Raw genomic sequence first — 17,019 nt, forward strand, 5'->3', positions numbered from 1 at the left:
CTCCTAATTTGTTTACTTTCTTCGCGTGTCGTTGTCCCTTTTTGTTTAAGAATATTTTATACTCATTATACTCTTAAGAAAGTCAAGGCGACGCAAAGTCCAGCTACGCCACTGTCCAAACGATATAGCCACAGACGAGATATAAAACAGTAGAATGGACAGTCGATGGAACTTTCTGTCCACGATATCGTGCCCAATCGTATAAATAATCTAGCAGTGTTTCTAACGATAAAAATGAAAGCAAACAGCTTTAACGAGATGCTCATCTCGTTTGTACTACAGGCTTTCACAAAGACTCGTGAATAAAAGAAACAACATGTTCTGTTACTACTAAATGCTCTCGTTTATTCGATAGGTTTACCACAATTTGTAACTTATGCATTTATTCCGAGCATGATCGACTGTTTCCATTGTAAAAATAAATATTATACATCGATTGCGAGCTACGACTAGACCCACTTCGAACGTTTCGATTTCTACGGACGTCCTAAACGTCACGCTCGATATTCTCGTTCGCGTTCCTATTATTATCAGCGTCGATTCAAATCGGTATTTCGCCCCTTTGAGTTTCGATTTGCCGCAACTGATTGGACACCAATTCCCACTTGGACAACCAGGAGGGCTTCTCCATTTCCTGCACGTTGACCTCCTCTATTAGGTTCATCAATCTGATGAAAAATTCATTGAGCTTCGCCGCGGTCCCCCGTCGTAACTTATGGAAATTTTTGTCTGCAACGGAACGAAATTAACGATTAACCACGTACGACGTCCGCCGGTCCTCCACTAATTGCAACGTGAATAATTGAAAATCGAAAACGAGGGCGAAGACGTCAATCGCGATATCGGGATCTGTTATGTATCGTATCGCCGTGCTGGCTACAATTATTAATAATATAAATAGAACGAAGTAGCGTGACCCGCCAATCGATATTTCCGGCGAACGCATGCTGTGTGCAATGGTCAGCAACGGAGACGTACGATAATTGTCTACACCAATGTTTCCTAACCTTTCTCCAATCGCGACCCCCTTTTGCAATAACCCACCTATGACCCTCCACGAAAAAGAAAAAAAAAGCATTTTTAGCGGGGGTAAAGAAAATATTAAAAACGGGCATTTCAAAATAGAATTCTAATTTAATTGATCAAAGATAAAATTAAGTGTGCCTGGTATGTACTTAAATTATGCCTATATTTTCATATCTTTCACACTTCTTAAATCACATTTGGTCGAATATGTTCTTCATTTTATTTTTTGATTATGAATTCAGCAGAATACGATGTTTATTTTGATCACATTTTAAAGAACAGAATTTTACCCTTCTAAAACATAAATAGCTGCTTCTACCTGCTTCTGAAAAAGCAAACAAACATTTTCGATTCTACCCATCTTAACCGCCCCAATAGATGAGAAGTTCCAATTTCTTTGTAATCGATGGTGAGTTCAGGGCGTTGAATCGAAAGATTTATTTTAATCTAATAACTATTGTAATGTGGGAGTTCGTGGATCCCGGGTTAAGAATCACTGATCTAGACGGTCTTCGTACTTCCAACAAACATACAACGATCGAAGAATTGTTATCCACGAGCATAATAGAATTTAACCACACGTCGCGACTCTACAGTATTCTCGAACGATACAAATTACAGTGAGAAAGTTAAACTCGGAGTTCGAATGGAATGTATCCGCAGATACTTCTGCCTCAAGCAATAATTCATCAGGGAATCGAAACATTCTTTACATGAACTTACTGGAAGGATAGAAGGAGCTCTTGATCCAGATACTTTGCTGCGTGAGAGCAGCCATGAACCGCTTCGTTATCAAGCTCTGACTTTCGGCTGTCATCGGCCTGAGTCGATTGACAAATCGTAGCAGATACTCCAAAAGGTATCTGTTGCAAACGGACAGTTTCTCGAGACATCGTTGAGGTTTGGAACCCCACGCCACAATGTAACTTAGGCTATCTACATCCAGCAAAGGACGCTTCAAAGTCTCCAACCACTCGAAGAGCAATCCACACAGGACGCCCATATCGGTTTCCATTTGGAGTCGCTGCCAGGCTGTGGACCTGTGATTCAGATCCACCTGGAAAAGGCACATTCTTCTTGTACTAACTCTTTGTAATATGTATCCAACGTATCATAATTGGTTTTTGAATTACATACATTTTTTAGCTATCTTAACTCTAAACGTATCACCATTGGTCAAATGACCGTTTTTCAAATTTCGTTTAACATTTCTAACTATGTTATTTTAGTACCATTTAACTTCACGACTTTTCTTATAGTATACGTACAATAAATTTTTCAATGTTTACTTCTAATCTTATTGTTTGTTTTCTGAAGAAAAATATGTAGTATGTGTTGTCTATCACGACCGGTTGAACGATTTACATTTTTTGTAAAAAAAATCGGACAAAATTTAATATCAAATTCTGTTTAGGTTTCGATATGAATAAAAAATTTATAGCAAAAATGAAAGGAGAGAATCTTGAGTTTCCACTGTCTTAGAACAGCCTAACAACGCGTATTAAAAATAGTTACAGTTTACACGCGTGCAGTTCTGAAGCCACTATTGTTTTTTCCATAATTGAGCCATTGTTAGAGATGCCAAAGTCTCCCCTTTAAAATGATTTTTGTTTTGTGGAGATATGACTTTCCGTTTTTGAGATATCGCAATTTAAATGAAGGGGTAGTTTTTAAAACTCCACTCTCCGTCTTACAAAAGTCTATTAACGCGAATTAAAAGTACTAAAACTTTAGACGCGTGGAGTTCCGAAGTTACTAGTGTTTTCTCCATAATTGAGCCACTGTTACAAGCGGTGAAGCTTCCTCTTTAAAATGGCTTTTGGTTTTTAGCGATCCGATTTTCCGTTTCTGAGATATCGCAATTTATGTAAAGGGGTAATTTTTCTAATTCGACTATCTCTGTCTTCGTCGAACGCGTCGGACTTCCCTCTCTCTCTCATGTGAGTCGTGACCTAGTGACCGAGTGACGTAGTGTTTACTATTTACTACAAGCACGTGCGGTCAACGATCTTGACAAGGCCGTAATGAAAGCTCATTAACCTCCCGGCGTGAACAGTGAAACGTAAACAAACGCTTCGAATCCTTATATCTCCGGATCTACCCATGCGATCGACTTGAAACAAAAAACGTTATATCTAAGGAACTAATAAAGCTATCGACTTGAATGAACACTCATTTTAAAGGGGGTTTCATCCTCTATTTGATGAATGTATCAACTATTAATATTTATGTTACCTTCTATGTTTATTTTGGCATTTACTTTGACGTTATATACCAAAAGAAGTTTCAGCAATTCCTATTGATCATACGATTGGTGTGCAATAAAACTGGATAATAAATTGTTTATTTAATTGAAAATTAATTTAAATTTGTATATAGGATGTTTATCTAATTACTAGCCAGCATATTTTCGTAAATAATTATTTTCTATGAGACTAACTACGATATCGACTTTAAGCAAAATTCATTTTTAAGGGCGTTTCATCTTCTATCTTATATTGGATAAGCGACCACGAAAATCTTAAAGTAACAAATTTCATTACAATACATTCAAGAGAAAAATGAGAAACGTTAGAAAGTCGGTCTTTTCTATAGAATTTTCTGCAAATATGTATTCTGCAAAACGTATCCCGTCAATTTTATATTCTTTGAAGAAAGCAAAGCAAAGCAATAACTTCCAGAGATAAGTGCAAAATCCATAAAATTGAGAAATTTCGTTTGGAATTCTTAAAAGGGTATCTATTTCGAGATATATTTATCAAAGTTTTATTTTTAAATTTGAAAAAATAACAAAGTTATAAGATACTTTCAAGAGACTTGGAATCTAAAACAAACTTGTTGGACGGAAAAACCTGGGACAAAACACCAACGTAATTATGTACTGTTTCGATTGGATAGATTATTTCTATATATTTAACGTTATAAAATTTAATTACTAAATCTCATTCTATTCATTAAGAGCACCTGATATTCCTGTAAGCGTTTCCTAGTTTTCTCAGGCAACATCGCGTTGTCTTTGATCAGAGCTCTGATCGCCTCGTCGGTGTTCACAGTTTCAAAGGCTGCGTTTTGAGCAGCAACCTTCAAGTCCATGTGTGACTGAATCTCTTTGTAGCAATCATTGTCAACGAGATCCTGGCCGTGGATCCCGTCACCGAGAACGTCGTCCACGCAGCTGTCATCTAAACCTGTGACACACATCAATTTCCTATCTTTCCTGGTTCTATCAACTCACAGGAAGACTAGAACATGGAGAAGTGTATCGATCCCTAATTATTCTGCAAATCGTTATACCTGGGTATGTGGAATCGCAAGATGGAGTATCTGGAGAAGTACAGAACAAGTCACTTAATCGTCCAATGTCGTCGGAAGTGTCCCTAGAAGACGCTTGGCTACCACTTGCACACGCTTTTGTGGAGGCTGATTAACGTGAAAAGAAGTCGAATTAATTTTGTACTTTAGTTACCATTATTCACAATTTTTTCAGAATTGTTGGTCCAAGGCACCGTAGTTAAAACGATTTTAACTTTTTGAAATGGAATTATATTTCCATTTTATTTTCGGAAAATATTTCTTACTCGAACAGTCGAAAGACGAATCGGCAAGGGATTCTGCCCACGAATATGAATGCCTTATGTTTCCCTTGCTGTCGCGCAACTTTTCCAAAACGTGTGATACAAATTTATTCGTGAACGGCGTGGTAGAGACCGTGTATTGGATCTCGCAAGGCGAATTATCGTCCTGACAGTCGCAGAGCTGAAGAATTCGCTCGCAAATAGTAAAGACGATCTGAAAAATAATCGATCATCCACTTAACGAGCAGGGAATAAATTATTCGTTCTATACGTATGTTGTATAAAAATAAATATGATAGAATGAAAATTCTATTAGATTGGAGTTCTACTTTTCCGGATCAAATCAATCTTTTTACATTTTTTAAAAATATGTATAATATACAGGGTGTTCGGCCACCGCTAAAAAAAATTTTAATGGGACATTTTAGAGGCCACAATAAGACGAAAATCGAGAATATCAATTTGTTAATTGAGGCTTCGTTAAAAAGTTATTAACAAAATTAAATTAAAAAGTTTCAAATCATTCACGGAAAAATTATTTTCGATTGCGGGGGACAATTATAATTATTTTTGGTCAATAGACATACCTCCGAAATCCTACGTACTTTCGAGAAAAAAATTCAGGAAGGGGGACAAATTCGGCGATATTGAAATATTTCAAATCATTCTAAAAAAATTATTTTTGATTGCTAGGGTCAATTACAATCATTTTTTGTGAACACACATATCCCCGAAATCCTACGTACTTTCGAGAAAAAAATTCATGACCGAAATTATAAGTTCTGGCCAGATATGCTTCCTTGAAATTTCATGCAAAAGTTTAAAATGTCATAACTTCTGAACGGATTGAACGATTTTAATGTTCAAAAAGCCAAACGCCGCGTATTTTAGTGTAGAATATGTAGTAATTATAAAAATATTCAAAAAGTTGTTCCTTGATCCCGTAATGTTAGAAAAACCCCATAAAAGTGGTCCAATTTTCAAACAGCCGTAACTCCTACAATAGTGAATATATTTCAATGAAACTTTTTTCTGAAGTAGAGCCCATGGGTACCTACAAAAAAGTATTGGACAACTTTTCTGTAGGGCGTCAAACAAAATTACTAAAAATGAAAAACGAATTTTTAAGAAAAATCGACAGGGGGTAGCTGCTAAAATTTTTCGGCGAAAAAAAAAATTTCAAATCGTTTTGGAAAAATTATTTTCGATTGCAAGGATCAAGTACAATCATTTTTGGTGAATGTACATACCCCCGAAATCCTACGTACTTTCGAGAAAAAATCCTTTACCGAAAATATACTGTGTAGCCAGAAATGTTTCTATAACTTTTTAACGAAGCCTCAATCAAGAAATTTGTCTCCTTGATTTTCGTCTTATTTTGGTCTCTAAAATCTCCCAATAATTTCCTAAGGGTGGCCGAACACCCTGTATAATTTTATATTACAAACTCTTCAACCATAACTAATGTAATATTTTGTAAAAATTAATTTTTATTATGTATATTTAAAAAAATTCGTAGATGAGATTCCAAATATTTTTATCAAGGGTATTTTGTTCCTGACATCTTCAAGGAGTCGTAATTAATGTTACATACGTTACAAAATTTTGTAAGAATTGTATTACTGAAATTTAAGAAAATTCGTAGGTGAAATTTTAAATTCATCCGTTGAGTAGTTTCTTTTCTACATTCAAAGCGTTATTCATTTTTTTCTGGGTAGTAAACTATAAACAACTAGTTGATAAAATATTACTTAATTTTGTTATTGAACCTTTGGAATGTGTTTGAAGGTCCGTTGCTCGTATCCGTGCAAGACGGTTTGTTGTTTCCTCAAATGCGATTGGAGGCTGCAAGGCTTGCGATCGCCTATTGTGCTGGTCAAAGGGAAAACTATCATCTGTGGAAGAACGAAATGCTCAAATTCCTGAATGCAGAGTATCTGTCCTCGTGTCTGTATCGCCGACGGTCGTTTCATGCGAACGAATCTTATGGCATCGTTAGCTCGTACACGAAGACTGTAAACAAGGTAGCACGCAATCAGAACCCCGGTTCTGCCTAATCCTGAAAAAATAAAATCCGATACAATTTTACCAGACAACTCGTAATTAATTGAAAAGAACCGATGATTTAAATATGTTCTTTTTGGGACGATTCTACGAATCCTCGAATCGTAATACAGCGCAAAAACAAAGTCAAACGAACGGAAATTAAACAAAAAGTACGTAAACAAACACGTATTTCGTATTTCACTTTCTACGATCTAACGAGCTTCTTCTAATTCACTGACCTTTGCTGTCTAGATATAAATATAAATCCTATAAGAATGAAATTAAATAAAGGATAATAAAGCAAGCTTCAAAATATATTTAAAAAATAATTTAAGCAAATTCTCCGTATGGTGAGAAATACAGAAACAGCTTGCAATATTCTGAGCTACCGATTGTCGGACTTCGGGTCAATTTCGACCCGAATCTGAATTTTATTACTTCTACTTGTTATCGAAAAACAGCTCGCTGTAAAATTCTATTTATCAAAACACAAAACCTCACGATTGTGGAAGAAATAGTTTGCATAGATCCAAATAATCCCAGAGTCCAGTTCGTGAACATTTATTAAAACAACAATTTAAGGAGAACCTCGGGACAACGTTTGCGAAGTACTGACGTGGACTAAACGTCGATTAAAGCAACGCGAAGATAACTGATTTCAGGAGTGGAAAGGAATAGAAAAGGGATGAACTCGACGAGATATGTAATACTTGAATGCAGCCTTAGCATAATTGCCTGCTATCCCAAGGAGAAGGAAGTTGACTACAATTACTGACGAATATTCGAAAGCTGGCAGAGTTATGACTTATCGACTAGCGTGACGCAAACATTGATATATTTATCCACGGCTAATCTGCGGTGCATCGATCGCGGCTAATTCGAGAAATAAATTGCTCGCGCCGGAACCGTGAATCCGGAGGCGGAATCGGTAATCGTGATCGACGCAGTTCCGGAATTAACAAGAGCTACGACGTATCTAGCGAACAATTCGATATTTCCGCGGTGTCCATTCCGCGCGTGAACCGTTTCGCTTAGTAAACACGCTTCTGCGGCTCGGTAATTAACTCGCGAAGCGCGCACGTGAGACTCGCGCGGAATTTCCGAAATTCGATCAAATCGTCCTCGTTGTCAACTACGACCAAGGATTCGTTCGGGGAAGAATTACGCTGTCGTACAACTATTTATGGTGATAGACGTCGGTGTTTCGTGCTCGCGCCGAAGAAACTGGAGAAAATTAATCATTTCGATCGCTGAGCGCCTGAAATGGGGCAGTGTCTCTCAAAGTGGGGAAAAGAGGGGTTGGAAACCGTAAATAGGTTGTTTTATAATCTAAAACGAATGCAAATAAAATTTGTCCATTATTATAGATTCTGTACTAATTGTTTCTTGAAAAAAAATACTTTTATGCAGTCGAAAAGTCATTTGAGAAAATATGATTTAACTTGGAAAATAATTTCGTGTCAAAATTTTAAAGGACCTTTGAAATTTGGCAGACATGGATTAAAATATTAAAAGAAAAGGGTAAAGATTGGAAGAATTGTTTAATCAGATGGATAAGGATAAAAACATTAAAAAGTCATTTGAGGAAATATGATTTAACTTGGAAAATAATTTCGAATCAAAATTTTAAAGGACTTTGAAATTTGGCAGACATGGATTAAAATATTAAAAGAAAAGGGCAAAGATTGGAGAAATTGTTTAATCAGTTGGATAAGGATAAAAATATTAGAAGAAAAGGGTAAAGATTGGAGAAATTATTTAATCAGGTAACTAGTAGAATAATCAAACGAAATTAATTTTCTTTTAAATGACATTTAAATTCACCATCGACTGTTAGAATAAAAATAAATTGTGAGAAAACGTTTTTTGCTATAAACTTCAGAGTTTCTATATTTCTGAGATGGCGAGAGTTCTAAAACCGTTTGGTAACCACTGGACTGGAGAAACTATTATGTTCTGCTCCCTGTGGATAGAGGAACGCCTTCGTGTAGGTAATGATACAGTTCGTAAAGTGCATATCGTGGGATTGATTGCCGAATACGAACCCCCACGAATGCGAGGAAAACGTAACTTTTGCGATCGTTAAGTATGCATGACTCGAAGGCCCTTGTTATTGAAAAACGAATTGATGAAGAAGTATCCTAGTCTGGACTTGGAATTTTATACAAGAAAAACTATTCGAGATATCGGTTTGACGATTTGCACAGTTGTTTGCGCCTATCTTTCCAAGTTATACGAATTTTTTTTATATACAAATACGTAATAGTTGTTGAGATATAGGTTACTAACTTAATGGAGGTAAAAAGAAACTATTATCGTGGTTGGACGAGATTGAGACATTATTGGTAGATCGAATTCTAAAAATAGAAGAAATTATTAAACTACGTATGGTAGTAGCTCGAACTATAAGAAATTGACAAAACGACAGCATTTTGAAATAAATGCATTGATTCCTGTTTTGGCAAACATTTCCCTACTTGACGGTTTAAAAAATTATTAAATCTATTTATTTAATTCGAGTGTATCTGTTCATTGATTTTTGGTAAATCATGGCAATCTCGTCGAAAAAATGCGTTTAAAGTATCTAGAGTGGATGTAAGAAATTTTATTATTTTGAATCTAGATCTACTTTTATGTTTTAATTTGAAAAATCTTTTGTACCTATATTATTTTCAAGAATGTTAAAGAAACATTTTAACAGTACATTTTAAAGATTCTAGATTGCAAGAGAATGGAACCAAAACGAAACTGGAAGGCAATAATACCTCTTTGAATCATGCTAGGTTTACATCAAAGTTTCTGAATCTCATGCTCAGCAACATTTCTATAATTTATGTCGCTCTTCGAATCGTTCGTGTGTTGTTCGTACTTCCCGAGTTGAATGTTTTCACGAACGGTCACGATTCATAAAAGGGAACAGTGTTTCGCCCCAATTTGTTATCTTCTGTCATCTATTTTTCGTGCGGATAAATTCCCCCGAGGAATTCAGAACCGAGTACGATTATGGTTGGCGAGCACGCTTTCCGTCAATTAGAAAATTCGTCATAGAAAACTACTTTCCGCCCGAGCTATTTATTACTGTTCCTATGGACGAAAAAATAGACTGCTAAAACTTGGAATTTATTAGACAAATTAGGGATTTTTTAAATTTCATATAGACATTTATCATAACTGAAACAAAGTTGAATTGTTCGTACATTGCACACATTTTAAATCATGCATTAGAGTTTTATAGAACATATGATGCTCAGACGTCATTTGATAAAGAACCCTGAACTCATTCAAAGCTTTACAGTCTGCTTTATAGCAAACATTATAGCAAACATTTCCACAAAATTAAATAGCCTGTTCTTTCCATCGAAGCCTATAGGAGCACCCAAACAAAATTTCCTTCGGATTTAACGAAGACAGTAGGACTCGTAGGGAAATCACAAACACACAGATTTAAAATTTCATATTAATAATATGCATGGAAACTCATTCTTTCCAAGGTGTAAACACATTGCGTTTAAACCAAAATTTTACACGAATGAAAATTAAAGTTGTCGCGCGTAGTTACCAACATGATGGACATTTTTCTCTGTTAGAAGTGAATAATGTAGTAGAGCATGCCATCTTGACATTGAATACAGTGTATGTCATGATAAATCGATATGTCTAAACATTTCATATTTTAGACAGTGTTATCAGGATTGGTTATTCTAACATCGATTTGGAAACAAATCTAACAAACAAAACTGATCATTTTCAAGGGGTTAATTCTTAGAATAATTAATTTAGCGTAATTGTATAATCGAATAGTAACATCCAGAAATATTCATAAATCTGCAACAATTTTTCCTGAAGATCTTGTCCCCTCTTCTCCTACAATACTGAGACAGTAGTTACAGTATCTTAAAAACGTAAGATGCGTTTATACACCTTTGTGAGACCCTCTGTATATTTTCAGTCTAGAAATTGCCTGTTCTTAAGTACCAAAAAAACCTTCGTTTAATAGAAAAATCAAAAAGAAATTAGCAAAATAATACACCCCTTTCACAATTACACGTTACGCCCAATTTGCTTCATACGGTTGCAATTTTTGCGACCGTGGCTGTCGATCCAAAGTTCAAGGGGGATGGTATGCATAACGAATGCAAAAATTTAGATGCACCGCGTTGACGCCGCGTCCAGCTGCACGCAATGCACCAAAACGGTATCGCGCCGGTTGAACGTGTTTCACACATTCCCTTGAATCGATAACCTTAAAGGTTACAAATTGCTGATAAGATGGCACACGGAGGTAAAGACCGTGGAAGCACAGATAACTATTTTCTTAAATTAAAAGGTTCGTTTACAATCCCGCGATTAGAGAAATTGAGTGCATCCACGTTGCAACGATAGCATCGCCATTACAGGAATAGGCTAACTTCTTTGTAACAATTGTATAGATTCCACCAACGATTGTGGCACGATGGAATTGGTCTAAAAAGTACCCTGTTCGTGCAGGAATTCACTTTCCGTAAAAAAGCATAGCGTTACAACGAGCTGCTCTTAAAGGAAACAAATGAAATAATTTAATTCCACAGATATTTATGAAGATGTTAAAAAATGGTTTTACGTTTACATCTGGAGATGTAATCATGGTAAAGAAAAAGTGGAAAATATGATTTTTGAAAATGCTTACAAAATAAGTCCTAAATTTCAGAACGATACGTTAATGAATTTAAGAAAAGATTTATTGAAGCTTGATTCTAAAAAATTTATATTTTTATAATCAGGATATCATAGAGAGACTTTGAGTAAATAAATGTACATTCAAAAGGTATTCTTCCTTCGACTGAATATTTAAAATTTCAAGCTAATATGAAAATATTACGAATAACAATGGAAACATCCTTTCTCTAAACGTACCACCAATTAATTTAATAAATTATTCCTAATTGCTACAGGCCTGTTATCAAGGGCACAAACTTTTAGTTCCAAAAGCGTGTTAACCAATTTATAAATCGAACCAATAAATATACGATTCTTCAAATTCCCAAAATTGCAAAAGAATTATCGAGGCATTCTAGAATATTTAGAGTTTGGTTTCTCGAGGCACGGAGGAAGAGAATCTGTTTAAAAAATCTGAATAACTCTGAAGCACGATCGCCATTAACGCGAACAGCTAATCGAAAGTGAAAAATGGCGCGGGAATCGGGTCGATGGATCGATCGGGTGAAAAAAGAAGTCGATTTACCAGCGTGACAGTGGATTGCCACTCTTCCTTCCTGCACGGCGAAGGCCACGACCTTGACCATATCCAGAAGTTTGCCCATCGTCGCGTCCCCATAGTCCTTCAGCGCGAAATTGTAATAGTAAACTGCAACAAAATTCGTGGCATAGCGTTCTTCGAAAGACCTTGGGCCAACTATCCGACCACGAAGGGACAAGCACGGTTCGCGTTTCGCGAAACTTTTGTTTTCTCCGCATAGATACACGGAGGTTTTGCTGCATTGCATGTTATGCTAGAGCTTCTTCGATCTGATTCGAGGAATCGAATTTCCTGGCGATATTAAGCGACTCTGTTGAGACAAACTACCCCTGATTTTCTCCACCACTCCATTTCGTATCACCCTTAATACTGGATTTACGAATTTTAATTACATACAGAGTGTTCGGCCATCCTTGGGAAAAATTTTAATGGAAGATTCTAGAGGCCAAAATAAGACGAAAATCAAGAATATCAATTTGTTGATCGAGGCTTCGTTAAGAAATTATTAACGTTTACAGTTCCGCCCGTCTCGAATTTTTTTCTCGAAACTGCGCAGAATTTTGGGGGTATGTCTGTTCACCAAAAATAATTGTAATTAAACTCCTGCAACCGAAAATAATTTTTCCAGAACAATTTGAAATTTTTTTTATTCGTCGAAAAATTTGTCCACCTTCCAGAATTTTTTTCTCGAAAGTGCGTAGGATTTCGGAGGTATGTCTATTCACCAAAAATTATTGTAATTGACCCCTGCAACCGAAAATAATTTTTCCAGAACGATTTGAAACTTTTCAATTTCGCCGAAAAATTTCAGCAGCTACCCCTTGTCAATTTTTCTTAAAAATTAGTTTTTGACTTTTAGTAATTTCGTTTGACGTCCTACAGAAAAGTTGTGTAATACTTTTTTGTAGGTACCCATGGGCTCTGCTTCAGAAAAAAGTTTCATTGAAATATATTCACTATTGTAGGAGTTATGGCTGTTTGAAAATTGGACCATTTTTATAGGGTTTTTCTAACATTACGGGGTCAAGGAACAACTTTTCGAATATTTTTATAATTACTACATATTCTACACTAAAATACGCGGCGTTTGGCTTTTTGAACATTAAAATCATCTAATCCGTTCAGAAGTTATGGTGTTTTAAAGATTCGCATGAAATTTACGGGAAGCATTTCTGGCCTGAAATTATATTTTCGGTAAGGAATTTTTTTCTGGAAAATGGTTAGGATTTCGAGGGTATGTCTATTGACCAAAAATGATTATAATTGGTCCCTGCAATCAAAAATAATTTTTTTAGAACGATTTAAAATTTTTTAATTTCGCTGAAAAATTTCAGCACCTACTCGATTTTTTTCTCGAAAGTGCATAGGATTTCGAAGGTATGTCTATTGACCAAAAATTATTGTAATTGACTCCCGCAACCGAAAATAATTTTTCCAGAATGATTTGAAATTTTTTAATAACTTTTTGATGTAGCCTCAAGCAACAAATTGATATTCTTGATTTTCGTCTTATTTTGGTCTCTAGAATCTCCCATTAAAGTTTTTCCCAGGAGTGGCCGAGCACCCTTATATTTCTATTAAAAATACATTGGATATACATATATTCGTATCATTACATCCATCAAATTTAATATAAATTACTGACAAATAATATTTACGAGTTCTGTAACTCTGAGTATGGAATCTAAAAATCTAGTATTAGGGGGATATACTACAATTAATGGGATTTTCTACTCCAGAAAATTAAAAATAGATATTTCTGTGTGAATTTCTTCTGTTTTCGAATAAAGAAAATTAAAGAAAAAGGAGAAATTTAAATTTTAATTAGTGTTACACACGATGTTACCACATTTCCTCCTACGCAATTTTCTCCAATAAAATGTAAATATTCTACAATCGGTAAGAAACCAAACAATTTATGGAGCCCCTGACAATAATTCACAGTGTTTAATTCCATTCAAAGCCCCCCTTTTTGTTTTCGTTTATTTATATCTATATTTTTTTTCACCACTATCACTATCATTCTTGAGAATAGGTAATTCAGTTTCCAATTTACCTTCAATTTTTACGCAGAATGAGTCAAACGGTTCTGAAATAAATTTTATCCCTAAACTAGAAGCTTTTATGTGGAATACTTTTCCTAAATTCTCTTAACATTTTTAAGGCCTCGCGTATTTCTTGGTGTATATTCGAAGAAAACATGTAATTTTTTAATAAGAACGAATTTTTGAATAAACGATTTGGGTTTCGTTTAATTCTGCATGAAAATTGCACGAATGTAAGGAATTCGTATAGTCCCCTGTTCTGTCAGTTTCGTAGGAACGTATCGAGTTAAATATTGACGGTATCATAATATTGTTAAATATTTAAATATATTAATATTTAAATACCTACTGCCATTTCTCATGAAGATATTCGGATCGTAAGTGAAGCCGCTATCTTCGAGTGGGCCACCGCAGCTCGCATGCTCGCCGGGCGTTTGCAGGTTTATTATAGTTTTTATACTCCACCCTTGAAACTGTGCAATTATGTCTTTTCTTACTATCTGCGCGGTGTTCGGTCGTGCCATCGCGAGAACGTCGTCGGTCACCCTAAACAACGATCAATCGTTACTCCAAATTTTCATAAAAAAAATAAAAATAATAACGATTATAAATCTCAACGATTTAAAAATCTGAATTTAACCGAGCGAAATCACTGTATCTTTGGATGCCTTTTCGATGGAGAATCGATAAAAGGAAGTTGGAACGCTATTTCCGTCTACACACTGACGCTTGCAAGTTTCAAAACAGCTATTTCTAACGAAATTACAGTATTTAATATCGATCATGAATTTTATCTACATCTGTTACTTGATACGGTTAATATAGGTACATATTTAACATTAGTTACAGACGCGAGTAAATTGATGCAATCACGCAAGAAACATCGCATTTGCTCGATAAAATAATTTATTATCTCAGTGATATAGACTGCAACAATTCATATTCTGTATGCTTTAAACCTCATATTGGACATACGTCTTATTCATTTTGTACTTTTAATATTTTCATCTTCATAAATCAACGAACGAACGTTTAGTGGAACCTTACCAATGCGAAAAGATGTTCTGTATTGCCATATGCACGGGTGGCCAAGCTTTTGGATTTTCATACTTGCACCTGGAACCACCGCAGAATATCGCGCACTGGATGGCCTGCGGCGTGAACCGTCGCAAATTTTCGGAAAACTTATTGTAACCAGCCTGGATCTCGAAGAGATCCACTCGCCCCGCCAGAAGACCCGCCGGTACCAGTGAACTTATATCCATTCTGCAACTGATCGGTCAAAGTTCATCAACAAACCGTCACGTTTCCCCAGAACACATTTACTTCTTCGACAAACTAGCCTTTCAGTTTTATTATCCCTTCTCGAACGACTTTGTGAGGTCTTAATGAACGCGATCAGAGAAAAGGGTAACTACCCCCAATAATTGGAAAAATAAGAAACAATAAAACGTTTTCCATTCGAAAAATTAATCAACCCTTTATTGTTAGTACAACTTTGAGATCACATGTCCATTATCTACATCTTTGAAATTTGATTTAATATTATTGCCAATAGTCATCGACTGTGTTTATCAAAATCTACTTTTCGATTTATATCTAATCGATAGTTGCAACTAATGGTCATATCGTATAAACTGTATTTATAGAGGGGTTAAAACAATTGTTTTTTTATGCATAAGACCTGGTTTCTGTATTTTTAATTGTTTAAAATAGACTTCTGAAATTCTCACTTCGGTAAATATCAAACAAATTTCTATATTATGATCGTTTAATTTGCGTTCTAGTCTAACGAATAAATAAAATCGATATATAATACCACCGACGCGAAAAATGCTTGAAAACGCTGGTTATGTATGAAATTAATAATATTACGCTATCTCAGAAAACTCACAAATAGCGCCAAACACTAATCTATTTGCTTAATATTAAAAAAAAAACTCCGTCAATCGTCTCGTTACTCCGACAGTTATCCAACGATTAGAGACTTTGTTTCGTTGGAAAATTAAAACAGATTATTGTGTTCAATTCTTTTCATACTAATCACATTTTGGACCCCACAACGCCATTCGTGTCCACAAAAAGATCACAACACTTGTATATGTATGCAGTTGTAAGAAACTTTTTTTTTCTACGTTCACGTGTTCGGTAATAATATTTTTTAACGATGTTTATATCAGAAAACAGATGCACTTACGTGTGTAAAAATTGTCACGCGCTTTTCACCCATTTCATCACCGTAGAAATTTAAATTTCCCCTAAATTCCTCCTCTCTTTTTCTTTAGTGGCGAATTCGACAGTTCCAGCAGGATCTTTTTCCAACGATTTTCTTTATTAGAGAATGCACGACAGATCGTAATGATCAATGCAAAAAAGCACTTTGCGTACTGAGGTAAGCGCATAGCGACTGCTAGTTCCTCTACCCTTACGTTACTTTATCTATCGTTCTATCGCATTAGTTGCGCCTGCGTGAAGTTTACTGTTCGCGTTTCATTCCACTCCGTATAAAATACCACATACTTCCTTATCAAAAACCAAAAGCATTCCATTATTCATTTGAAGACTCATTCCCCTATTTTTCAGTGACCAACAATATTCAAATTTCTATCCAATTTCAGCGTTACTCTTTTTCTTTCGTTACTCGTAGAACGAACGAAACTTGGAATCTTAAATATCTGTTTACGTCTAATATTTTCGAAATATTAAATTGGCAAATTTTTATCGTAGGCAGAATGCATCGTACATACTAGTAAAATTGTTGTTGCACGATGGAATTCACAAATTTTACATCTACAATTATTTAATTAAAATATAATATTTTTGTGAACTACTTCTTCGTTTCAAATTAACTATAGTACTGAGAATTGGTGTTTCGATTGATTATATTGCAGAATGTGATTTCATATGTTAAATATTTATTGGGTGGGTGAAGTCAGTGGCAAATCTAGAAGAGTTCGAAAGGGGAAGTTAACAAAGAATTCAAGATTTTGAGGATTCGAAAATCTCACACCTGGAATTAATTTAAATTATAATACGAATAATTGCAAAAATATATTTTTGTGAGCTGCTTCCTCGTTTCAAATTAAATATG

General features: G+C 35.2%; 1 protein-coding gene across 1 annotated transcript; it reads right to left on the reverse strand.

The window, feature by feature from the left end:
* Positions 1 to 460: 460 nt before the first annotated feature.
* LOC143349653 (uncharacterized) lies at positions 461 to 16,306 on the reverse strand. The gene is made up of 10 exons (XM_076781062.1): positions 16,126 to 16,306; positions 14,976 to 15,200; positions 14,278 to 14,474; positions 11,869 to 11,991; positions 6,371 to 6,660; positions 4,605 to 4,815; positions 4,321 to 4,446; positions 3,991 to 4,214; positions 1,750 to 2,083; positions 461 to 729 (listed from the first exon to the last, which is right to left on the reverse strand). The coding sequence occupies exons 2-10, from the start codon at positions 15,191 to 15,193 to the stop codon at positions 542 to 544; spliced, it is 1,911 nt and encodes a 636-aa protein (XP_076637177.1). The 5' UTR covers positions 15,194 to 15,200; positions 16,126 to 16,306; the 3' UTR covers positions 461 to 541.
* Between the last annotated feature and the right edge of the window lie 713 nt (positions 16,307 to 17,019).

Source organism: Colletes latitarsis, chromosome 2, assembly GCF_051014445.1.
Source record: "Colletes latitarsis isolate SP2378_abdomen chromosome 2, iyColLati1, whole genome shotgun sequence".
Lineage (NCBI taxonomy): Eukaryota > Metazoa > Arthropoda > Insecta > Hymenoptera > Colletidae > Colletes > Colletes latitarsis.